The sequence below is a fragment of the Salvelinus namaycush genome, chromosome 26, assembly GCF_016432855.1.
Source record: "Salvelinus namaycush isolate Seneca chromosome 26, SaNama_1.0, whole genome shotgun sequence".
NCBI lineage: Eukaryota > Metazoa > Chordata > Actinopteri > Salmoniformes > Salmonidae > Salvelinus > Salvelinus namaycush.
In genome coordinates this window covers 31,897,385-31,923,521 of record NC_052332.1, presented here as the reverse complement: position 1 = coordinate 31,923,521, position 26,137 = coordinate 31,897,385, and the positions used below count along the sequence as shown (strand labels likewise).

Here is a 26,137-nt window from a genome sequence, read left to right as displayed (position 1 = left end):
AAATGCGATAACCCAGAAAAGAGACGGCTCGTTTAGAGAACACACACTTCTCAGCCTTGACATATAGGTCATGCTCCAGCAGTCTACCAAGCACCTTGCGCACCAGAGACACATGTGCGGCGTGAGTGGCTGAATAGATCAGAATGTCATCGATATAAACAACCACTCCCTGCCCGTGCAGGTCCCTGAGAATATCGTCTACAAAGGATTGGAAAACGGCTGGAGCATTCTTTAACCCATATGGCATGACGCAGTACTCATAATGGCCCGATGTGGTACTAAATGCGGTTTTCCACTCGTCTCCTTTCCGAATACGCACCAGACTATACGCGCTCCTGAGATCCAATTTTGTGAAGAACTGCGCTCCGTGAAATGATTCCATTGCCGTAGCAATGAGAGGTAGTGGGTAACTAAACCCTACGGTGATGGCATTTAGACCTCTATAATCAATACACGGACGCAAACCTCCCTCCTTTTTCTTCACAAAAAAGAAACTCGAGGCGGTTGAGATGGAGGACCGAATGTACCCCTGTCCCAGAGACTCAGTGACATATGTCTCCATAGCCACCGTCTCCTCTTGGGACAATGGGTACACGTGACTCTTGGGAAGCGCAGCGTCTACCTGGAGATCTATCGCACAATCCCTTCCCGGTCGATGAGGTGGTAATTTAGTCGCTTTCTTTTTACTGAAAGCGATTGCCAAATCGGCATACTCGGGGGGAATGCACACCGGGGAACCCTGGTCTGGACTTTCCACCGACGTGGCACCGATGGAAACTCCCAAACACCTTCCAGAACACTCCTTTGACCACCCCTGGAGAACCCCCTGTCTCCACGAAATTTTAGGATTGTGCCGGGCCAGCCAGGGAATCCCTAGCACCACTGGAAACGCAGGCGAATCAATAATATAAAAGCTGATACGCTCCTTATGATTCCCCTGCGTCACCATGTCCAGGGGGACAGTGGTCTCCCTGACCACCCCTGACCCTAATGGCCGGCTATCTAGGGAGTGCACGGGAAAGGGAGAATCTATCGGCACAAGCGGAATCCTTAACCTAAGAGCGAGTCCGCGATCCATAAAGTTCCCAGCTGCGCCTGAATCGACTAGCGCCCTATGCTGGGAAGAGGGGAAACATTTCAGAAAAAAAATCAAGACAAACATGTGACTAACAGGGGGTTCTGGGTGAGTTTGGTGCTGACTCACCTGGGGTGATCGAGAAGCGTTCCGCCTGCCATCTCGACTCCCAGACGGACCCCCCCAGCACCGATCGGCCGTGTGTCCTCTCCGACCACAGCTGGTGCAGGGAGAGCCTCCTCCTCCGGTATCCCTCGGCCCAGCCCCTCCCAACTCCATTGGAATAGGAGCGGAGGGGCTGGGTGGTGGAACGTACAGGACCCTCTCAGAACGCCCGCGGGCAGCCAGCAGATTGTCCAGATGGATGGACATGTCAATCAGCTCATCCAGAGAAAGAGTGGTGTCCCGACATGCTAGCTCCCTGCGGACGTCCTCCCGGAGACTACACCGGTAGCGATCAATAAGGGCCCTGTCATTCCACCCAGATCCTGCAGCCAGGGTCCGGAACTCCAGCGCGTAATCCTGGGCGCTCCTCTTCTCCTGCCTAAGGTGGAACAGTCGTTCTCCCGCCGCTCGGCCCTCTGGAGGATGGTCAAATACGGCCCGAAAACGGCGGGTGAATTCTGAGTAATGCTCCTTCGCCGAGTCTGGGCCATTCCAGACCGCGTTGGCCCACTCCAGAGCACGACCCGTGAGGCAGGAGACGAGGACACGCACCCTCTCCGCTCCCGAGGGAGTGGGTCTTACGGCGGCAAGGTACAGTTCCAGTTGGAGTAGGAACCCCTGGCACCCCACCGCCGATCCATCATAATCCCTCGGGAGTGTCAGACGGAGAGCGCTGGAGCCGAGGAATGAAGAGTCCTGGGCTGGAGGAGCCGAAGGTGGAGAGAGGAAACCACTCCTCTCCCATCGATCCATTCGCTCCATCATCGAATCCATCGCTGTTCCAATACGGTGGAGAACAGTGGTATGCTGGAGCACCCGTTCCTCTATCGATGGGAGAGGGTTGGCTGCTGCTCCTGCTGACTCCATTTCGGGTGCGGGATTCTGTAAGGCCTGGGTGTCGGAGTGTGGAGTCAACACGCAGGAAACAGCAGGTGCCAAATACAGAATGTTCTTTAATGAACACGGACCATCTAGTCCACCCTATAAACACACTGGGTGTACTATCTAACCAACCCCAGACACGGGGAAAAGGAACACAGTCCAGAAAACACGTAGCACACAATCAACACCACTACTTACAAGCAAACAATCCCGCACAAAGAAACGTGCGGGCCGGCTGACTAATAAGCCCAACTAATTAACCCTAATACACCACAGGTGAACCCAATAACCACATAGGGAGGGGGAGAAAAAGATCAGTGGCAGCTAATAGGCCGGTGACGACGACCGCCGAACGCCACCCGCACGGGAAGGAGAGCCTGCCTCGGTCGAAGTCGTGACAACAACAAACAATTCCACACAAAGACATGGGGGGAACAGAGGGTTAAATATACAACAATAAATGAGGGAAATGAAAACCAGGTGTGTAGGAAAACAAGACAAAACAAATGGAAAATTAAAAGTGGATCGACGATGGCTAGAAGACCGGTGACGCCGAACGCCACCCGAACAAGGAGAGGAACCGACTTCGGTGGAAGTCGTGACTAACTGCAGCTCTTTGTTAATTGTTGCAGTCATTTCAGTTGCTGTAGCAGCTGACGTGTATAGTGTTGAGTCATCCGCATACATAGACACACTGGCATTACTCAAAGCCAGTGGCATGTCATTAGTAAAATCAAATCAAATGTATTTATAAAGCCTTTCTTACATCAGCTGATATCTGATGTAAGATTGAAAAAAGGTAATGGGCCTAGACAGTTGCCCTGGGGAATGCCTGATTCTACCTGGATTATGTTGGAGAGGCTTCCATTAAAGAATACCCCCTGTGTTCTGTTAAACAGGTACCTCTTTATCCACAATATAGCAGGGAGTGTAATGCCATAACACATACATTTTTCCAGCAGCACACTATTATTGATAATGTCAAAAGCCGCACTGAAGTCTAACAAAACAGCCCCCACAATATTTATATTATTGATTTCTCTCAGCCATCCATCAGTCATTTGTGTAAGTGCTGTGCTTGTTGAATGTCCTTCCCTATAAGCGTAAAAGTAAAGGGTAAAGTGACTAGGCAATCAGAATATAAAATAAAAGAGTAGCAGCAGCATATGTGAAGGTTGTGAAAGTGTGTCTATGTGTGTGTATGTGTGTGCTGGAGTGTCAGTTTAGTATGTGTGTGTTGGAATGTCAGTGTAGTACAGTTGAAGTCGGAAGTTTACATACACCTTAGCCAAATACATTTAAACTCAGTTTTTCACTCTTCCTGGCATTCAATCCTAGTAAGAATTCCCTGTCTTAGGTCAGTTAGGATCAGCACTTTATTTTAAGAATGTGAAATGTCAGAATAATAGCAGAGAGAATGATTTATTTCAGCTTTTATTTCTTTCATCACATTCCCAGTGGGTCAGAAGTTTACACTCAACTAGTATTTGATAGCATTGCCTTTAAATTGTTTAACTTGGGTCAAAAGTCTCAGGTAGCCTTCCACAATAAGTTGGTGAATTTTGGCCCATTCCTCCTGACAAAGCTGGTGTAACTGAGTCAGGTTTGTAGGCCTCCTTGCTCGCACAGTTTTTCAGTTCTGCCCACATATTTTCTATAGGGTTGAGGTCAGGGCCTTGTGATGGCCACTCCAATACCTTGACTTTGTTGTCCTTAAGCCATTTTGCCACAACTTTGGAAGTAAACTTGGGGTCAATTGTCCATTTGGAAGACCCATTTGCGACCAAGCTTTAACTTTCTGACTGATGTCTTGAGATGTTGCTTCAATATATTCACATAATTTTCTTTCCTATGATGCCATCTATTTTGTGAAGTGCACCAGTCCCTCCTGCAGCAAACCACCCCCACAACATGATGCTGCTACCCACCTGCTTCATGGTTTGAATGGTGTTCTTCGGCTTGCAAGCCTCCCTCTTTTTCCTCCAAACGTAACGATGGTCATTATGGCCAAACAGTTCTATTTTTGTTTCATCCGACCAGAGGACATTTCTCCAAACAGTACGATCTTTGTCCCCATGTGCAGTTGCAAACCGTAGTCTGTATTTTTATGGCGGTTTTGGAGCAGTGGCTTCTTCCTTGCTGAGGTTCTTCCTTGCTTTCAGGTTATGTCGATATAGGACTCGTTTTACTGTGGATCCAGATACTTTTGTACCTATTTCCTCCAGCATCTTCACAAGGTCCTTTGCTATTGTTCTGGGATTGATTTGCACTTTCCGCACCAAAGTACGTTCATCTCTAGGAGACAGAACGCGTCTCCTTCCTGAGCGGTATGACGGCTGCGTGGTCCCGTGTTTATACTTGCGTACTATTGTTTGTACAGATGAACGTGGTACCTTCAGGCGTTTGGAAATTGCTCCCAAGGATGAACCAGACTTGTGGAGGTCTTGGCTGATTTATTTTGATTTTCCCATGATGTCAAGCAAACAGGCACTGAGTTTGAAGGTCGGCCTTGAAATACATCCACAGGTACACCTCCAATTGACTCAAATGATGTCAATTATCCTATCAGAAGCTTCTAAAGCCATGACATTTTCTGGAATTTTCCAAGCTGTTTAAAGGCACAGTCAACTTAGTGTATGTAAACTTCTGACCCATTGGAATTGTGATATTATAAGTGAAATATAAGTGAAATAATCTGTCTGTAAACAATTGTTTGAAAAATTACTTGTGTCATGCACAAAGTAGATGTCCAAAACAATAGTTTGTCAACAAGACATTTGTGGAGTGGTTGAAAAATGAGTTTTAATGACTCCAACTTAAGTGTATGTAAACTTCCGACCAGTGAGTGTGTGGGTAGAGTCCAGTGAGTGCGTGGGTAGAGTCCAGTGAGTGTGTGAGTAGAGTTCAGTGAGTGTGTGGGTAGAGTTCAGTGAGTGTGAGGGTAGAATCCAGTGAGTGTGTGGGTAGAGTCCAGTGAGTGTGTGGGTAGAGTCCAGTGAGTGTGTGGGTAGTCCAGTGAGTGTGTGGGTAGAGTCCAATGAGTGTGTGGGTAGTCCAGTGAATGTGTGGGTAGAGTCCAGTGAGTGTGTGGGTAGAGTCCAGTGAGTGTGTGGGTAGAATCCAGTGAGTGTGTAGTTAGAATCCAGTGAGTGTGTGGGTAGAATCCAGTGAGTGTGTGGGTAGAATCCAGTGAGTGTGTGGGTAGAATCCAGTGAGTGTGTGGGTAGAGTCCAGTGAGTGTGTGGGTAGAGTCCAGTGAGTGTGTGGGTAGTCCAGTGAGTGTGTGGGTAGAGTCCAGTGAGTGTTCATAGAGCCAGTGCAAGAATATCAGTGAGAAAGAAAAGGGTGTCAATGTAAATTGTCCAGGTGGCCATTTGATGAACTGTTCAGCAGTCTTATGGCTTGGCGCTCAGGTACCGCTTGTAGTCTATGACTTGGGTGGCTGGAGTCTTTGGCAATTTTTAGGGCCTTCCTCTGACTCCGCCTGGTATAAAGGTCCTGGATGGCAGGGAGTTCGGCCCCAGTGATGTACTGGTCCGTACGCACTACCCCCTTGCGGTCAGATGCCAAGCAGTTGCCATACAAAACGTTGATGCAGAAAGTCAAGATGCTCTCAATGGTGCAGCTGTCAAAGCCACGGGAAGTAGGGATGCTGAGGGATGCAGCACCCCCTGAAAAATCTGAATAATTACAATATATATATAAAGAAACATTTTTGAGAAAAGAAAATGTGCACTGGGCCTTTAATAGTCCTGTATTAGCGGGTCGGTATAGCCGTCTGCAGCGTGAGGATCTGAGTGACCATGAGGATTTTGAGGATCTGAGTGACCATGAGGATTTTGAGGATCTGAGTGACCATGACAAATATTTTCAGCCTCCTGAAAAGGCATTGTTGTGCCTTTACAACTGTGTTGGTGTGTTTGGACCATGATATATCCTTAGTGATGTGAACACAGAGGAACTTGAAGCTCTCCAGTTGAACTGGGTATCACTTATAATAACACAAACATGAAGAGTGATCAAACTGTCCATCTCATGTTTAGTAATAAGCTGTTCTAACTTGAGAACCAATGAGGGGGAGTTTTTTGTTGTTGAGAAAGCCTTACTACTGGTTGCAGCTGTCAGGGTCAAAGTCTTCAGTCTCAACAAATGATCAGTCTTGCCTCTGGTTGAGTTTATGACAGCTGGAGCATGACACAGCAGCCTGTTTTTGGTGTGAGTCATATTGGCCTCTGGTAACTCAGGAAGGAGTATGGGTGTGCTTTCTCCTGTTGTAATGGGTTTGTCTGTTCCAGTATGTCAGTCTATTTCTGTGCCCTATGATACCACAATGTTTTAAAAACAACCCCCTCCCCACCCAAACATGCCATTTGGCTCCCTTCTGCGCTGTTGCTCTAACAATCCGAGACAGAACTGAATTTGCCCCTGCTTTCTATGTGCTCCTAAACAGGCTGTATTAGCCCAATGACTCTATGTCAGTAAGGAGTCCCCTGCACTAGAGGAACTTCAATTCAGTTTAGATAGATCCTACAATAGTAATATATTAAACAGGGCCTGCATTTCACGTGCATTACAATTTACAAGCAATATTAGTGAGCAGACAGCTCAACTGTATTCCAGAATAACATGATATAGTTATAATAAAGTGGGAGGGTCTTGTTATAACATAAACAATCAGGATGGGAGGGTCTTCAGACTGTAGATTAAAAGTAATTGAGCAATATGGGTCCTTCCTCTTGTGAGGTACCCCACCCCCAGAGGCCTCAAAAAAGCAGTGCCATTGGCCTTAATGCAGCTTCCTTCCATTATTCCCGTGTTGCAGAAGCCAGAGCTTCTCCTTCTAACAAACACAATAGGCAAACCAAGGGTTGGAAACTTCTCCCAGTCAGTGGAGACAGAGCAACACTTGTATAATATTGCACATTGAGGACAGATAGAATAGCAATGTATTGGACAAACAGTCAAACATTTGTGTAGGCCTATGACATATTTCATGAATGCATTATGTAATGTAAAATAGATTCTGAGATTTACTTTAGACACACACACACACACACACACACACACACACACACACACACACACACACACACACACACACACACACACACACACACACACACACACACACACACACACACACACACACACACACACATATATATGCTGTGTCTCTTCCAGCCTTTGGGTTGTGTGTATTGGGTTCCAGCTGATTGTCTGCTATCCACCCTCTTCGTCATCTGTTGTGGAATAGAACATCTGTTAGGGCATGATTCCCTTGCGTTGTTCAGTTTGTGTAAAACAAACTTTTTCTTTGGAGCTGAACCACCAGTGATGACACTGACTGGGGAAGCAGTCCCGTTCTTCTCAGAAAATTGTGTGTTGGTGTTTGTATTAGTGTTTTTGTGGAAATTATTACATTGAAACGCCAAAGAAGATAACTTATGCTGAATTATGTAAGGACTAAAATAATCTACAAAACAATTTATTGTATTTCTCACTGTTTCTTGTCCCATTGTCCCTTTTTGTATGATTTTAGGCAACCAGATAAAGTCAGGGTGGTTTGGACCAGAAGAAATAGGCGTATGTGCTCTAAGGTAAATACTCACCCTGTTTTACTTACCTCAAAACAGCACATCTCTTATCCCACCAGGATGGCAGGGACGCATTTCCATCATTTCTATCATGTTTTGATGTAGTCTTGTTGTCTTGATCTCTCTCTCTAGCTTCATGGATGGCAGCCGGGCATCAAGAACCCCTACAGGGGGATGGTGGTTTGGCCCGTACCTGAAAACGTGGATATCTCCCTCACACTCTTCAGGGTAAATATCACCCCATGGGTATTCATGAGTACACTGCACCATAGCTATTTGCTTCTGTGATAAATAATCTTTAGACATTTCTAATGTAAATTGACAACATACAACAACATGTGTCCTTTTCCCCTGTCATTTCCATCTCTGTACTTACCCACTAGGATCCCCATTCTGATGTGTTTGAAGACAAAGACTGGACATTTGTCATTGAGAGTGTGAGTGTACTTTCTGCCTCTATCTAATACAATATCTCATAACAGGCAGCATTCAAATATAGAAGTTCATTAAAGATCATCTAATTGTACCACTAAAGCCCACTCATGAATGTATCCCTGCTGCTTGCCTTGCAGGAGACAAAGGGTCAACGTAAGGTGTTGGCTGCAGTGGACGTGAATATGAAGAAGTTTGCCAGTGCCACTCCCACTCAGCAAGACCTGACATTGAAGCTGAAGCCCCTGTCTGTCAAGGTGGTGGAGGCCACTCTGAAGCTCTCCCTGTCCTGTGTGTTTGTCAGAGAGGGGAAAGCCACGTGAGTCCATCCCATAATATCCCACTAATGATAGATTCATAATTACCACTACAGTAATAACATCAGTAATGACTTCATTATGTATTTTAGTTCACAATGCTGTGTTACTCTCCCACAGCGACGAAGACATGCAGAGCCTGGCCAGCCTGATGAGTGTCAAACCCACAGACATCGGTAACCTTGACGACTTCAACGAGAGTGATGAGGAGGAAGACAGGAGGTCTAGTGCTGGAGCTAGCATTAGCAAAGCTGCCGCAGGTACACTTCAATTATAAACTCATACATACATCGTCAGATAAAACCTTACCTTCTTTGATGCTTTCTGTTGTTCATCTCTCTATTTGATGCTTTCCTTCCTCTCCAATAAATGATGGCATCCTCACTCTACCGCTTCATTTTTTAAAAGTCTATCTCCTGTCCATTCTTTTTCATTCTCATTGCTTTCTTTCACCACTTTCTCTGCCAGCTCCTCTCCTTCCTGCTCGCCCGGTGCCTCCCCCGGGAAGGAGGCCTGCTCCTCTCCCTCCTGCTCGCCCGGTGCCTCCCCCGGGAAGGAGGCCTGCTCCTCTAAAGAAACCCCCTGTCATAGGTACCCTGCCTCTCTTCCCCTTGTTCTGTTCTTCATCTTGTTCTGGCCTTTGGTGTCCACCTTTGTGTCTCCTTTCCAATCATCCTACCACAATACTTTATGTTTAAATGTATAAATTACCATAATTTACAAAAATCATATCCAAGGATGATACAAATGACAATTGTAACATTACACAGAGCTGATGGATCCCAGTTCCCTCAGTACCACCAGTTCCCTCAGATCCCTCAGTTCCACCAGTTCCCTCAGTTCTACCAGTTCCACCAGTTTCCTCAGTTCCACCAGTTTCCTCAGTTCCACAAGTTTCCTCAGTTCCACCAGTTCCCTCAGTTCCACCACTTCCACCAGTTCCCTCAGTTCCACCAGTTTCCTCAGTTCCACCAGTTCCCTCAGTTCTACCAGTTCCACCACTTCCACCACTTCCACCAGTTCCCTCGGTTCCACCAGTTTCCTCAGTTCCACCAGTTTCCTCAGTTCTACCAGTTCCACCAGTTCCCTCAGTTCCACCAGTTCCCTCAGTTCCACCAGTTCCCTCAGTTCCACCAGTTCCCTCAGTTCTACCAGTTCCACCAGTTCCCTCAGTTCCACCAGTTCCCTCAGTTCCACCAGTTCCCTCAGTTCCACCAGTTACACCAGTTCCCTCAGTTTCACAAGTTCCCTCAGTTCCACCAGTTCCACCATTTCCCTCAGTTCTACCAGTTCCAACAGTTCCCTCAGTTCCACCAGTTCCCTCAGTTCCACCAGTTCCACCAGTTCCCTCAGTTCCACCAGTTCCATTAGTTCCACCAGTTCCCTCAGTTCCCTCAGTACCACCAGTTCCCCCTAGTTCCACCAGTTCCCTCAGTTTCACCAGTTCCCTCAGTTCCATCAGTTCTATCAGTTTCAGCAGTTCCATCAGTTCCCTCAGTTCCACCAGTTCCCTCAGTTTCACCAGTTCCCTCAGTTCCATCAGTTCTATCAGTTCCACCAGTTCCACCAGTTCCCTCAGTTTCAACAGTTCCCCCAGTTTCACCAGTTCCCTCAGTTCCACCAGTTTCCTCAGTTCTATCAGTTCCCTGAGTTCCACCAGTTCCCCCAGTTCCATCAGTTCCACCAGTTCCCTCACTTCCACCAGTTCCACCAGTTTCCTCAGTTCCACCAGTTCCACCAGTTTCCTCAGTTCCATCAGTTCCAACAGTTCCACTTGTTCCCTCAGTTCCACCAGTTCCCTCAGTTCCACCAGTTCCCTCAGTTCCATCAGTTCCACCAGTTCCACCAGTTCTATCAGTTCCACCAGTTCCATCAGTTCCATCAGTTCCACCAGTTCCACCAGTTCCACCAGTTCAGCCATTTCCCTTAGTTCTACCAGTTCCAACAGTTCCCCCAGTTCTACCAGTTCCATCAGTTCCACCAGTTCCATCAGTTCCACCAGTTCCATCAGTTCCACCAGTTCCCTCAGTTCCACCAGTTCCACCAGTTCCACCAGTTCCCTCAGTTCCCTCAGTACCATCAGTTCCCTCAGTTTTACCAGTTCCCTCAGTTCCATCAGTTCCACCAGTTCCACCAGTTCCACCAGTTCCCTCAGTTCCACCAGTTCCCTGAGTTCCACCAGTTCCCTCAGTTTCACAAGTTCCCTCAGTTTCACCAGTTCTATCAGTTTCACCAGTTCCACAAGTTCCCTCAGTTCCACCAGTTCCCTCAGTTCCACCAGTTCCCTCAGTTCCACCAGTTCCCTCAGTTTCACCAGTTCTCCCAGTTTCACCAGTTCCCTCAGTTCCATCAGTTCTATCAGTTTCACCAGTTCTCCCAGTTTCACCAGTTCCCTCAGTTCCATCAGTTCTATCAGTTTCACCAGTTCCCTCAGTTCCACCAGTTCCACCATTTCCCTCAGTACCACCAGTTTCACCAGTTCCACCAGTTGCCTCAGTTCTACCAGTTCCCTCAGTTCCATCAGTTCTACCAGTTCCACCAGTTCCCTCAGTTGCACCAGTTCCCTCAGCCCCACCAGTTCCCTCAGTACCACCAGTTCCACCAGTTCCACCAGTTGCCTCAGTTCTACCAGTTCCCTCAGTTCCATCAGTTCTACCAGTTCCACCAGTTCCCTCAGTTCCACCAGTTCCCCCAGTCCCACCAGTTCCCTCAGTACCACCAGTTCCACCATTTCCATCAGTTCTACCAGTTCCACCAGTTCCCTCAGTTCCATCAGTTCTATCAGTTTCATCAGTTCCACCAGTTCCCTCAGTTCCACCAGTTCCTTCAGTTCCACCAGTTCCCTCAGTTCCACCAGTTCCCTCGGTTTCACCAGTTCCCTCAGTTTCACCAGTTCCCTCAGTTCCATCAGTTCCATCAGTTCTATCAGTTTCACCAGTTCCCTCAGTTCCACCAGTTCCCTCAGTTTCACCAGTTCCCTCAGTTCCACCAGTTCTCTCAGTTCCACCAGTTCTCTCAGTTCCACCAGTTCCCTCAGTTCCATCAGTTCCACCAGTTCCAACAGTTCCCTCAGTTCTACCAGTTCCATCAGTTCCACCAGTTCCATCAGTTCCACCAGTTCCCTCAGTTCCACCAGTTCCATCAGTTCCCTCAGTACCACCAGTTTCACCAGTTCCACCAGTTGCCTCAGTTCTACCAGTTCCCTCAGTTCCATCAGTTCTACCAGTTCCACCAGTTCCCTCAGTTCCACCAGTTCCCTCAGTCCCACCAGTTCCCTCAGTACCACCAGTTCCACCAGTTCCACCAGTTGCCTCAGTTCTACCAGTTCCCTCAGTTCCATCAGTTCTACCAGTTCCACCAGTTCCCTCAGTTCCACCAGTTCCCCCAGTCCCACCAGTTCCCTCAGTACCACCAGTTCCACCATTTCCATCAGTTATACCAGTTCCACCAGTTCCCTCAGTTCCATCAGTTCTATCAGTTTCATCAGTTCCACCAGTTCCCTCAGTTCCACCAGTTCCTTCAGTTCCACCAGTTCCCTCAGTTCCACCAGTTCCCTCGGTTTCACCAGTTCCCTCAGTTTCACCAGTTCCCTCAGTTCCATCAGTTCCATCAGTTCTATCAGTTTCACCAGTTCCCTCAGTTCCACCAGTTCCCTCAGTTTCACCAGTTCCCTCAGTTCCATCAGTTATATCAGTTTCACCAGTTTCACCAGTCCCCTCAGTTTCACCAGTTCCCCCAGTTTCACCAGTTCCCCCAGTTTCACCAGTTCCCTCAGTTCCACAAGTTCCACCATTTCCCTCAGTTCTACCAGTTCCAACAGTTCCCTGAGTTCTACCAGTTCTACCAGTTCCATCAGTTCCACCATTTCCCTCAGTTCCACCAGTTTCCTCAGTACCACCAGTTCCATCAGTTCCCTCAGTTCCACCAGTTCCCTCAGTTCCACCAGTTCCATCAGTTCCATCAGTTCCACCAGTTCCATCAGTTCTATCAGTTCCATCAGTTCCACCAGTTCCACCAGTTCCCTCAGTTCCACCAGTTCCCTCCGTTCCCTTAGTTCTACCAGTTCCAACAGTTCCCTCAGTTCTACCAGTTCCATCAGTTCCACCAGTTCCATCAGTTCCACCAGTTCCATCAGTTCCCTCAGTTCCACCAGTTCCATTAGTTCCCTCAGTACCACCAGTTCCCTCAGTTCCACCAGTTCCACCAGTTCCCTCAGTACTACCAGTTCCACCAGTTCCCTCAGTTCCATCAGTTCTACCAGTTCCCTCAGTTCCACCAGTTCCATCAGTTCCACCAGTTCCCTCAGTTCCATCAGTTCTACCAGTTCCACCAGTTTCCTCAGTTCCACCAGTTCCCTCAGTTCCACCAGTTCCCTCAGTACCACCAGTTCCCTCAGTTCCACTAGTTTCACCAGTTCCACCAGTTCCCTCAGTTCCACCAGTTCCTTCAGTTCCACCAGTTCCCTCAGTTCCACCAGTTCCCTCGGTTTCACCAGTTCCCTCAGTTTCACCAGTTCCCTCAGTTCCATCAGTTCCATCAGTTCTATCAGTTTCACCAGTTCCCTCAGTTCCACCAGTTCCCTCAGTTTCACCAGTTCCCTCAGTTCCATCAGTTATATCAGTTTCACCAGTTCCACCAGTTTCACCAGTTCCCTCAGTTCTATCAGTTCCACCAGTTCCCTCAGTTTCACCAGTTCCCCCAGTTTCACCAGTTCCCCTAGTTCCACAAGTTCCACCATTTCCCTCAGTTCTACCAGTTCCAACAGTTGCCTTAGTTCCACCATTTCCCTCAGTTCCACCAGTTCCATCAGTTCCACCAGTTCCCTCAGTTCCACCAGTTCCATCAGTTCCACCAGTTCCCTCAGTTCCACCAGATCCACCAGTTCCCTCAGTACCACCAGTTCCACCAGTTCCATCAGTTCCACCAGTTCCCTCAGTTCCACCAGTTCCATCAGTTCCACCAGTTCCACCAGTTCCACCAGTTCCCTTAGTTCCATCAGTTCCATCAGTTCCACCAGTTCTATCAGCCTCGGTGCCATTAGTGTCCCTAGGACCCCCATTTCCCTCAGTGCCAGTCTTTACCCACTATCAACCACTTCCCCAAATCTTCCGTCCCAGCAGGGGCTCAGGTACCTGCAGCCAGGCAGATAGACTGAATGATGCTGCCTTGACAAGTGATTACTGAAGCTTCACTTGTTTCTCAATCTGCATGATGGTACTCCCTGAATTGCCTATGAATTGCTTAGAATTATTTTCAACAGAAGTATCCCCCAGCAAGGGCATGCTGTAGGAATGTCTGGGCTGTCTAATGAGAGTGATTTTGAGCAACATAGAAATGACTAGTAGCATCAACCAGGGGCACTTTTGAACCTGTTTGCTTTCGTTTAAGACTTCCAGTGTTACTGTAAGATAACAGAAATGTTCTCTGCATTATTAACAGGAAATTGTGGTTTAGAAAAAAGTAAAAGTAACATCAGTGCACGTCTTAAGGCATGCCTTGTAGTATCCCTCTTTCCACCAAGTCATTGCTCTCACTCATTGGTTTCTGCTATTTATCTTCCCTCTTTCCACCAAGTCATTGCTCTCACTCATTGGTTTCTTCTATTTATCTTCCCTCTTTCCACCAAGTCATTGCTCTCACTCATTGGTTTCTGCTATTTATCTTCCCCTTTTCCACCAAGTCATTGCTCTCACTCATTGGTTTCTGCTATTTATCTTCCCTCTTTCCACCAAGTCATTGCTCTCACTCATTGGTTTCTGCTATTTATCTTCCCTCTTTCCACCAAGTCATTGCTCTCACTCATTGGTTTCTGCTATTTATCTTCCCTCTTTCCACCAAGTCATTGCTCTCACTCATTGGTTTCTGCTATTTATCTTCCCTCTTTCCACCAAGTCATTGCTCTCACTCATTGGTTTCTGCTATTTATCTTCCCTCTTTCCACCAAGTCATTGCTCTCACTCATTGGTTTCTGCTATTTATCTTCCCTCTTTCCACCAAGTCATGGCTCTCACTCATTGGCAGAAACCAATGAGTGAAAACTTTCCTTTCCTTGTTGCTGCTAGTGCCTGGGTCTTTTCTCAGTAGTCTCCCAGGGGCTCTGAGTGGCCCTGCAGTGGACTTGAAGCCTCGGGGTGTTGGCCTCTCTCAACCCCCCTCCGACCCACAGAAAGGTACCAGACACATGGCAGTTCATAGGTCAAAGTCCACCTACTTTATCACATTAGCCATTATATGTCTTTAAGTTGGACTCATGGAGGTTTGAGAGTCTCATGCTGTAGTTTTTCTTACACTATCATCTTTCTGTCCTCTCCTGTCCTTTATGACTGATGCCCACCCCCCCACCCCCCTCTTCCTCTACTGCAGCTCGCTCAAATGTCTTCAGACCTCAGATTGTATCAACTTATCAGTGTCCCTCCTCCCCCTCTATATTTTCCACTGCTGCTTCTCCTCAAGATAAAAACACTTTTACTGCCCTATCCCAGCCAGTCCCACCGCACCCGAAACCCCAGCTCCCAAACCCTGAGCCAGGTAGCCAAAGCTGATAACTTTGTGTTACTTCTATTATAGCTTGTGTAGCTTGTTTCTCTTCGGTTGTATTATCTTGGAGCGTGAGCCAAAGCTGAGTTGCTGCTATGTCTTCACTCTTAATTCTGGTTGCTGAACTAATTATATATTTTTTCTCTTCCCTTTTCCTTTGTTTATCTACAATCTTTGACTTACAATTCTCTCTCTCTCTCTCTCTCTCTCTCTCTCTCTCTCTCTCTCTCTCTCTCTCTCTCTCTCTCTCTCTCTCTCTCTCTCTCTCTCTCTCTCTCTCTCTCTCTCTCTCTCTCTCTCTCTCTCTCTCTCTCTCTCTCTCTCTCTCTCTTTCTCGCTCCCTCTCTCTCGCTCGCTCTCTCTCTCACCCCCTCTCTCTCTCTCTGTCGATCCCCTTCATCACCTCTCTTCTCTCAGTCCGGCAGAGGGAGTGGGGGAGCCCAAGGCCTGTGTCAGGCCCCTCTGGCCTGTCCCCCTCCTATTTCTGTCCCTCTCCCAGAGATGCCATGGCCCCTGTCCCCCCTGTCCCCCTGTTGACTAGCCTGGACCTGGATGCCCTGTGTGACCCTCACTCTCCTCCCCTTTCCATCCCCTTCCCTAAGTCCTCACCTCCTTTCAAATGTCTTTTCTCTCACAACCCTCCAACTCCTCACCCTAACACCCACCATAAACTTGCCCTAGTTGTTGCCCCTCTCTCTCACCCTCTACTCAAGCCTGTCCCTCTGTTTCCTGCTACTGTCCCTGCCTCAGCTGTTCTCACTGCCTCCCAGTCAGGTACTGAACCAACAGGTCTTTCAGCATGAAAACCATTAGGACATGGGAGGGGATGGGAGCGCAACTAGCTCCAAGACATCAGCCTAGTTTCATCAATAAAACCATTCTGGACAGTTTGTCCCTTGCCCTACACTACCCGTTGGCAAAGCACTGAGACAACCACAATATTCCACGGCCAAATGTAGCTTTAACTAAATTAATTCAATGCCTGTGAGCAGTGCTGAAGGCACAGTACCAATGAAGTGGTGTACTTAGCTAAGAATATATCTTCCACAAAGTACCTGTTGTCTGTAGACAGAATGACACATTCTGTTGCATATGTAATGGAGTAGAACGTTCTGTTACTGCTGCCAGTAAAATATCAGTTCTAACAACACTTACGTACTGTATAAATCATGTTATGCACTGTTGAGTGTCAACAATGTCGTAATTATACACACTGAAATAACATAATATTGTACGTTATCCCCATGACATGATGTGTGTATGTGTGCGTGTTTTACAGAAATACAGAGGGAGTTGAAGACTCTCACAGAAGAGGAATACCACAGTCCTACTCTTGGTGAGACATTCTACCATGTTCTCGCTATATTTATACTATCAGTCTAATGTACAAACTGTACTAACCACCGATATGTATGAGCCCTGAATAACACTCAAATGCATTCATAAAGATAATTTTTTACATAATACAATTATCTAAACAGTATTTACTATATTACATTATAAACTGGGTGGTTCGAGCCCTGAATGCTGATAGGCTTAAAGCCTTGATATATCATACCGTATACCATGGGTATGAAAAACATTTATTTTTACTGCTCTAATTACGTTGGTAACCAGTTTATAATAGCAATAAGGCAACTCAGGTGTTTGTGGTATATTGCCAATATACCACGGCTAAGGGTTGTATCCAGGCACTCTGCGTTGCGTCGTGTTTCAGAACAGCCCTTAGCCGTGGTATATTGGCCATATAGGGAAAGGGAAAGGGGATACCTAGTCAGTTGTACGACATAATACATTCAACTGAAATGTGTCTTCCACATTTAACCCAACCGCTGAATCAGAGAGGTGCGGAGGGCTGCCTTAATCGACATCCACGTCTTCAGCGCCTGGGAAACAGTGGGTTAACTGCCTTGCTCAGGGGCAGAATGACAGATTTTTACCTTGTCAGCTTGGGAATTCGATCCAGCAACCTTTCGGTTACTGGCCCAACGCTCCTACCCGCCAGGCTACCTATCACACCCCTTCAGGCCTTATTGCTTAATTATAGCATAATCTATATGTTTTACTCCCTGATTGCTCTAGGTCCGAAACTGTCAGAGCAGCAGACGCCATCTGTCTCCAGTGAGACCGTTCCCCTGGCTCTGAGAGGGGACGAGTCTCCTCACTCCCCCAGGACCGTCAGGATCGCGAACCAACAAGCCTCCGTAGAGAAAACTGTGGGGTTGAAAGATGCCAGTACCATTAAAACTGTGGGGTTGAAAGATGCCAGTACTATTAAAGGGTGAGTTCCTAGTGATGGTATACCGTACGTACAGCCACTTCACAGCTTGGACCTCACACATTGATTTTTAAATGGAGTTGTTGCTGTCTTGTTGCTGTGTGATGTAGTAGGCAGTGGTATTCAAAGTCGGGGTCTAGTGGGGTTGCTGGGGAACTGCAGCGGTGTCGGCAAAATTAACAAAAAAGTAAGAGTACAGATTATTGTATGGGACAATATCCAAACGTTTTTGAGAATGATTATTTGAAAAATGCAATTTTATTGAGTAAATGTATTTTGAAAATGTAATGAATTGAAAGTTATTTGTTGGTGTAAAAATTGCCTTTTTTGTCTCTATTGATTGCTATAATTTTTTGCCTAACCATAAAATGGATGCCAATGGATACAAAAGTTTTATGGAGTGAAAGGAACCATTGCCATGATTTCAGCTTTACAGCAATAGTGCAGAGACACGCTGTAATCTGACCTCCTGCTTGATGGATCCCTGTTGACTCATAAAGGGCAGAAATAGGCCTATGTATGGCCTCAAACAGGGAGGACTGGTAAAGAGTGGCATGTATGTCTCTAGTGTCTGATATTTATACCCATAATTACTCACCCCCTCCCCTTTGTCTTGTTACACCTACTTTCATTTCACCTTCTATAAAGCACAACCCTCCCTAACACTACTGGTTCATGACCCTGCCAATGTGTGTGACCTGCCTGCTGTGTGCCCCGCAAACTCCCTGCTCTCAACGTCTGAGCTCTGACACCAAGTATCTTTGTTCCTCAGTTCTGGGCAAGATGGCGACCCAGCAACTGATGTTCCTGGCCCTATTCACACAGAAGTCTCAGCAGAGCTTATTCCAGCGCTCCCTCCTCCATGGCCTTTCTCTAGCCCAGAGACAGAAGCACCAGAGAGCACTACCCATACAGAGCCTTCTACCAACATCCTGGGAGCTTTTAGTGCTGATAACACGCCATTGGCTGAAAAGAAGCCTGACTTTAAACAGAAATCCAATGAGACCAAAGAAGTGCCTTCTCAACCTGCCAAACCAGAGGACAACTCTGCCTCAACCCCGGGTGAAAAACCTTTTAGTGCAGACAAGCCGCCATTGGCTGAGCTCGACCTTGATGACATAATCATAGAGACGTCTGATCCGTCAGTCATGGCCGGTAACTTATTTTTGGAGGACAATGCAGATGAAGAAACATCAAAAGTGGGCGCAGTAAAGAGGTCACCATTCAGCACCTTGATGACTGAAATGGATCATCAGGATGGAAGGTGAGTGTGACATTCCGTAGACAAGCACACACTAACACTGTGCTGCAGTTTCATCCTTTTTCCTCATCCTCATGTGACGATGTATAATAACATGTCATCCTTACAAGCCTAAACACTATACTGGGCCATTTTACACAGACACTATTTCTGTGTTTATTGAAAGCTCCTCTGTGTTTCTCCTTAACACAAAAATATGTTTACCATTGCAAGTGTACTCACACACGTGCACACATATACACATACACACACGGACACTCATGCACACACACACACGTGCGCACTTCTGAGAATAATATCTCCATTGATGCTCAGACCCTTAACATCAATGTCCCTGTCCACAGTGTTGAACAGACAGCTGATCCAGAGTCGACTGGAGTGCCAACATCAATGGAGCTCCACGTAGAGCACGGCCCAGTTGACACAAAGACACTTCCAGAGATTGAAAACATCACGTGTGGAGATGCAGCTGAGAAGCACGCTAAAGGCCTAGAGCAGCCCGTTGATAAGAAGCAGGGGAAAAAGAGCCCAGTACCTCATTCACCTTGTTTATATGACCTCAACAGGTCAGATGAAGACAGGGAAATTATGAAAAACATGGCTGCTCTGAAGGCAGGTCCTCCCAGCAAAGACAAGGAAATTATGAAAAGCATGGCTGCCCTGAAGGCAGGTCTTCCCAGCAAAGACAAGGAAATGAAAATGCCAATCAAAGCGAAAAGGCCGTCGTGGGCTGAGGAGGTTATGGGCTCCAAAGAGAATGATAAGAAACAGATGGACCATCAACCTCGGGATGAGAAGGCCTCATTATCACAAGCTGATGAGCACAAATCAGCCACTCTGGAAGTTCAAGTGAACAAGAGTGTAGAGGAGTCACATAGTTCTGAATGGAACGCAGCGAAAGAGGAAGCAGGTGTTTTGGAAGAACACAGAAGAGATGCTAACTGTGTTCTGAAAGAGCGGTAAGTGAGAGCACATCTTATTAGCATTTTCCTCTCTACGAAATGTCCTTTAACCTTGTCAACCTTTCTATTGTCTAACTCTCACTTCCTCTGTCCCACTCCATGTCCTGTTCCATGTCACCTTCTGTCTCTCTTTCAGTTCTTCTGACCATGTGTCATCAAAAGCAGAAATGTTTCCCTTGTCAGGCAGTGTCAGTGTAGATAAAACCATAGAAATAGATGTACTATCAAACAGTAGTTATTCCATTTCTATGGGTAAAACCATGGATGCTACTCCAGTAAGCCTAGAGACACCCAAAATGCCTGATACCCCGCAATATGAAATCCTTGCACCTATGATCCAATTGAGATTCACATTAGACACCATAGCTGAGGATGCAATGGAGAATGTAGAACTGCCAGAGAAGACAGACCCACAGCTTCAGCCTCCAACAGAGGCCCTGGAGCAGCCAGAGGTTCCACTCTGGAAGGCCCTGGAGGAGAAAGCTAATGATCAGGAACCAGAGCAGGACTCTGGAGAAGTGATGATCAAAGATGAAGTCCTCAGGGAGGAACAGGGGGAAGTAGATGAGAACATGTTAGTGCCAGATGTAGAATCACTGGAGACAGGGTAAGTGTGGAAGGAAGGGAGGCATCTCTATAACACTGAGAGTAATTGATGACTTCAGGTCAAGTTTACCATATAGATGTGAATTATGGTCTGGTGGTAATCCTTGGCAATAGTTCAAATGTAATACGATGCCTGGCCCTGTCCTACAGTTATTTTGAGTGTCTGATCTGTAAGTATTCACTGTGTCATAATACTGATGTCCTTCCCATATGTTTGCCCTCTCAGCTCAGACAAAGATGTTAAGCCAGAAGCTGCTATTATCAGAGTTCAGGGTCACAAGCAAATCATCTCAGATGAATCAGAGCTGCTCCAGATGCCAGCTTCCCCAGAGCCCACTACACAGTCTTCAGCTACCCCAGACCCCACTGCCCAGTATTCTGCTACCCCAGAGCCCACTACACAGTCTTCAGCTACCCCAGAGCCCACTACCCAGTATTCTGCTACCCCAGAGCCCACTGCCCAGTATTCTGCTACCCCAGAGCCCACTACCCAGTATTCTGCTACCCCAGAGCCCACTACCCAGTCTTCAGCTACCCCAGAGCCCACTACACAGTCTTCAGCTACCCCAGAGCCCACTACCCAGTCTTCTGCTACCCCAGAGCCCACTACCCAGTCGTCTGCTACACCAGAACCTAATACCCAGTCTTCAGCTACCCCAGAGCCCACTGCCCAGTCTTCTGCTACCCCAGAGCCCACTGCCCAGTCTTCTGCTACCCCAGAGCCCACTACCCAGTCTTCTGCTACCCCAGAGCCCACTACCCAGTCTTCTGCTACCCCAGAGCCCACTACCCAGTCTTCTGCTACCCCAGAGCCCACTACCCAGTCTTCTGCTACCCCAGAGCCCACTACCCAGTCTTCTGCTACCCCAGAGCCCACTACCCAGTCTTCTGCTATCCCAGAGCCCACTACCCAGTCTTCTCCTACCCCAGAGGCCACAGTGACCCAGTCTTCTGCTATCCCAGAGCCCACTACCCAGTCTTCTGCTACCCCAGAGCCCACTACCCAGTCTTCTGCTACCCCAGAGCCCACTACCCAGTCTTCTGAATCACTTAGAAAACAGATGATTGAAGAGGAAAATGGTAAAGACAGTGTACCGTCAATATCGACTACACCTCCTCTGGATCTCCCCACGAAGGCTGTCGGTAGCTCCACCATGGAGCGCACATTGCTGTTAGACACGCCTGTGTCAGTGGAAGGAGACATTTCTCCAGCTGGAGAGTCAGATGTTATGAAGGAAGAGGGGCCGTGCGATATGAAGCGTCCTCCCAGTAGGGAGGCTGTAACTGAGGCAGAAAGGCCTCTGTGGGCTACTTTAGAGGAGGAAACTAAGGAGAAGGGGACAGAGGGAATAGGCATGAGCACATTGGAACCAACAAAGAATACCTTGCAAACAGGGTAAGTTACTGGGGGTTGAACACATCACAGCATGGCATAAAGTGTCTGTGGGGCACATTTACACTAGACATGCATAATTGTGGTGGTGTTGACATTTAAAAAAAAATGTACTGCTCGCCAACAAGTGCCAATAACACTGCGTTTAGGCTATAACTTTTCTGGAGACTAGTCATTTTCCCCATATTAGAAATCATGACCTATGGATCATGACTCTATGGATTCCAGTCCTTCTGCTGGTTTCAGATTAGTGTCCAATCAAGTGTGTCATTTCATATCTGTATCCGTGGCAGCCCATCTAGACAGGTGTCTGTAGCAGAGATCTACATTACTGAGTACCTATAGGACATTTTCCTCCCATCTCCCTCCAAGTAAAATAGAGAAACAGACATTTACTTTCACTGTGACAGTTCAGGAGCCTTTGACACACCATCGACTGAGGAGGCCCAATTCACCCTTCTAAGAAAAATAGATTGTATCTGGAAAAATGTGCTGTTGTCCACACTGAGTGTGAGGAAGGTGCAAGTCAGTCAGGTTCTTCCATGTTCGGCCCAGGACACCCCAACAATGAGCAGCAGGTAGATCTAGTGTCGAAGAAGAGCTCTGAGAGCACATCAGAGGTGTTGGAAGATGAGCGGGTTTTGGACAGGTTGAAGCAGGTTCCTGTAGCTGTACAGGAGTAGGGTCTTGATGTTGATGTCTTCATGAGAGTATTAGTGGGTTCCCTGTACATTTTAGTCATTTAGCTGACGCTCTTATCCAGAGCGACTTACAGGAGCAATTAGAGTTAAGTGCCTTGCTCCAGGGGCACATCAGCAGATTGTTCACCTAGTCGGTTCGGGGACACAAACCAGCAACCTTTCGGTTACTGGCCCAACGCTCTTAACCACTAGGCTACCTACCGCCTGTACAGAGGGTAACTCTGAGAGGCAACCGAGGCTTACTCAGCTCTGTCAGCTTTGATCAGCATGGCCACAGGCATTTTAGGGACATTTAGTACCCTTGCTTGTAAAAGCATGTTACCAATAAGATGTAAAGCTTGAATAACAAAAAGGTTGTTTAAACCATTTTTACAGATTTCAGATCTATGTGTATAAAGATTGGATGGAAATATGAACAAGAAGTAGGTGTCCAACTATGTCACCTTGAAATGTGTCTTAAAGTCTGCATCTTCCATGCCTGCGGTAAATGTAACCTAAAAACATAGTTCAAATATCCCCATTCTCTAGTTATGAGACTGTTATGAGACATACTTCAGCCATATGGACCAATGTCTAATGACAACGTGGTCTCAGAGCATTTCGTATTATTCTGTATGTAAATCAGAGAGCCTCCATTTAGTATGAAATGTTACTTTTTGTATGGTATGTTTTAATTTGTGGATATCCATCATCCATTTCATATGCTATGAATTACAATTTGTATTATTTGTTATGAATTGCAATTTGTATTATTTGTTACGAATTGCAATTCATATCATTTGTTACGAATTGTAATTCGTACATAATGTTACAAATTTGCAAAATGTATAGTATGTCACGAATTTGCAACACGTATGATATGTTATGAAATTCCAATTTGTTGTGGCTAATGTTAGCTCGGGGTGGCTAAGTGGCTAATGCTAATGTTAGCTAGCTGGCTAGCGTAAGCTAGGCTAGGGGTTAAGGTTAGGAGTTAAGATAAAGGGTTAAGGTTAGGGGCGGAGTTTGCTAAAAGGATTAAGGTTAGGGTTAGGGGAAGATTTAGCTAATGCTAAGTAAACTCAGCAAAAAAATAAACGTTCTCTCACTGTCAACTGCGTTTATTTTCAGCAAACTTAACATGTGTAAATATTTGTATGAACATAACAAGATTCAACAACTGAGACATAAACTGAACAAGTTCCACAGACATGTGACTAACAGAAATGGAATAATGTGTCCCTGAACAAAGGGGGGGTCCAAATCAAAAGTAACAGTCAGTATCTGGTGTGGCCACCAGCTGTATTAAGTACTGCAGTGCATCTCCTCCTCATGGACTGTACCAGATTTGCCAATTTTTGCTGTGAGATGTTACCCCACTCTTCGACCAAGGCACCTGCAAGTTCCCGGACATTTCTGGGGGGAATGGCCCTAGCCCTCACCCTCTGATCCGACAGGTCCCAGACGTGCTCAATGGGATTGAGATCCGGGCTATTTGCTGGCCATGGCAGAACATTGACATTCCTGTCTTGCAGGAAATCACGCACAGAACGAGCAATATGGCTGGTGGCATTGTCATGATGGAGGGTCATGTCAGGATGAGCCTGCAGGAAGGGTATCACAAAAGGGAGGAGGATGTCTTCCCTGTAACGCACAGCGTTGAGATTACCTCAATGACAACAAGCTCAGTCCGATGATGCTGTGAAACACCACCCCAGACCATGACGGAACCTCCACCTCCAAATCGATCCTGCTCCAGAGTACAGGCCTCGGTGTAACGCTCATTCCTTCGACGACAAACGCGAATCCGACCATCACCCCCGGTGAGACAAAACCGTGACTCGTCAGTGAAGAGCACTTTTTGCCAGTCCTGTCTGGTCCAGCGACGGTGGGTTTGTGCCCATAGGCGACGTTGTTGCCAGTGATGTCTGGTGAGGACCTGCCTTACAACAGGCCTACAAGCCCTCAGTCTAGCCTCTCTCAGCCTATTGTAGACAGTCTGTGCATTCCTGGTGTAACTCGGGCAGTTGTTGTTGCCATTCTGTACCTGTCTCGCAGGTGTGATGTTCGGATGTACCGATCCTGTGCAGGTGTTGTTACACGTGGTCTGCCACTGCGAGGACGATCAGCTGTCTATCCTGTCTCCCTGTAGCGCTGTGTTAGGAGTCTCACATTACGGACATTGCAATGTATTGCCCTGGCCACATCTGCAGTCCTCATGCCTCCTTACAGCATGCCTAGGGCACGTCACGCAGATGAGCAGGGACCCTGGGCATCTTTCTTTTGGTGTTTTTCAGAGTCAGTAGAAAGACCTCTTTAGTGTCCTAAGTTTTCATAACTGTGACCTTAACTGCCTACCGTCTGTAAGCTGTTAGTGTCTTAGCGACCGTTCCACAGGTTCATTGAACAAGCATGAGAAACAGTGTTTAAACCCTTTACAATGAAGATCTGTGAAGTTATTTGGATTTTTACGAATTATCTTTGAAAGACAGGGTCCTGAAAAAGGGACGTTTCTTTTTTTGCTGAGTTTAGTTGCGAAGTAGCTAAAACGTAGTAAGTAGTTGTAAAGTTGCTAATTAGCTAAAAAGCTCTCTACAACTGAAGAGACTGGCAGGATAAGCTTAGTGGAGACTTTGCGTTTGGCTAATGTGGCGCAAGAGATGGTCAAGGACCCAACCAACAAAATTGAGCAAGAGGCCGAACGACTGAAGGAGACCACCAAACTACATAAAGACACTACCAAACCTTGGAAAGAGATCATCAAACCACACAAAGAGACTGCCAAACCACTGAAAGAGATCACAGAACAACCGAATGAGATCACAGAACAACCAAATGAGATCACAGAACCACTAAAGGAGATCACATAACCACTAAAGGAGATCACATAACCACTAAAGGAGGTCACAGAACCACTGAAGCAAATCACAGAACCACTGAAGGAGATCACAGAACCATTGAAGGAGATCACAGAACCACTGAATAAAATCACAAAACCACTGAAGGAGATCACAGACCACTGACGGAGATCACAGAACCCCTGAAAGAGAAGACTGTGAAGGGTAAACCAGAGAGGGATGTATGTCCACCTGTGTTACCACCTCTAGAATACAAAAAGGATTAAAAAGCTGTACAGACGATTTCCACCGCCGAGAGAAGCAGAGCTGATGAAATAGCTTCTGAAGAGTGCTTGGAAGAAAATAAAGACGAAGCCACCCCCATCGTTAACGGCGCTAAAGCCTGTAAGGAGACGATCCAGTGTTCATCCCTGACAGCGATTCAGATGAGTTGGGAGTTTGAGATGGGCAAGAGGATATGGGCACAGTGTGGCTAGCAGAGTTTTACATACAGTAGATGGAGGGTAAGTGCCTGAGCTCCTGTCGCTCTCTGCACTACTTTCCTGCATGGTTTAATTAGGCAGATGTTATTCATGCCATAGGAATGGAGCTCTGTTTTGACTGGGTTTGTGTCTTCAGACATTTGGAGTGGTACAGTATTTTCTTTATGCTGAGTGATCTTGTAAAGATTTCTCGTAAGGTTTTTTGTTATGAACTTGTGTTTTTTATATCTTTGTGTGCAAAGTCTACTACCATGCCTGAGGAGAAAGTTGAATTGTTGGATGTTAGTGCTGAATGAGCATGTGAACTGAACCCAATTAAATGTTGTTCAGGGAATGTAACTGGACGTTACCTGATAGTGAGCTTGCCGTGTTGATGTTTACTGTTGACCGTTGTCTTTTGTCTGTGACATTGTTGAGGATTGTGTGGCAGTCTGCATTTTGGGGAATTTATTGAATTGCTATTGTAGCCATGCCAGATGGCTAACATTGATATCTCTGTTTCACAGTCCAGGGGTGTTATCTTCTTCACCACCTGCTGAACATGAGGACACACGCCCTGGTGGTTTGTCCATACAGCAGGCCATGTCAGTGTTGTCCCCTCCTGCAGGACCTTTT

At 46.8% G+C, this 26,137-nt stretch overlaps 1 protein-coding gene across 2 annotated transcripts in view; it reads left to right on the top strand.

Moving 5' to 3' along the window:
• The window catches only part of LOC120021562 (EH domain-binding protein 1-like protein 1), a 41,984-nt gene that overhangs the window by 7,934 nt on the left and 7,913 nt on the right, over nt 1–26,137 (top strand). The window contains exons 2-10 of one of the 2 annotated variants that reach the window (XM_038965353.1): nt 7,662–7,719; nt 7,849–7,944; nt 8,100–8,153; nt 8,289–8,467; nt 8,586–8,725; nt 16,282–16,338; nt 17,085–17,283; nt 18,053–18,544; nt 18,886–19,500. In XM_038965353.1, the coding sequence (XP_038821281.1) occupies nt 7,662–7,719; nt 7,849–7,944; nt 8,100–8,153; nt 8,289–8,467; nt 8,586–8,725; nt 16,282–16,338; nt 17,085–17,283; nt 18,053–18,544; nt 18,886–19,500 (1,890 nt within the window). Of the gene's footprint in view, nt 1–7,661; nt 7,720–7,848; nt 7,945–8,099; nt 8,154–8,288; nt 8,468–8,585; nt 8,726–15,443; nt 15,777–16,281; nt 16,339–17,084; nt 17,284–18,052; nt 18,545–18,885; nt 19,501–26,137 lie in introns of those variants that run through there. The other variant, XM_038965354.1, reaches the window with a different exon arrangement.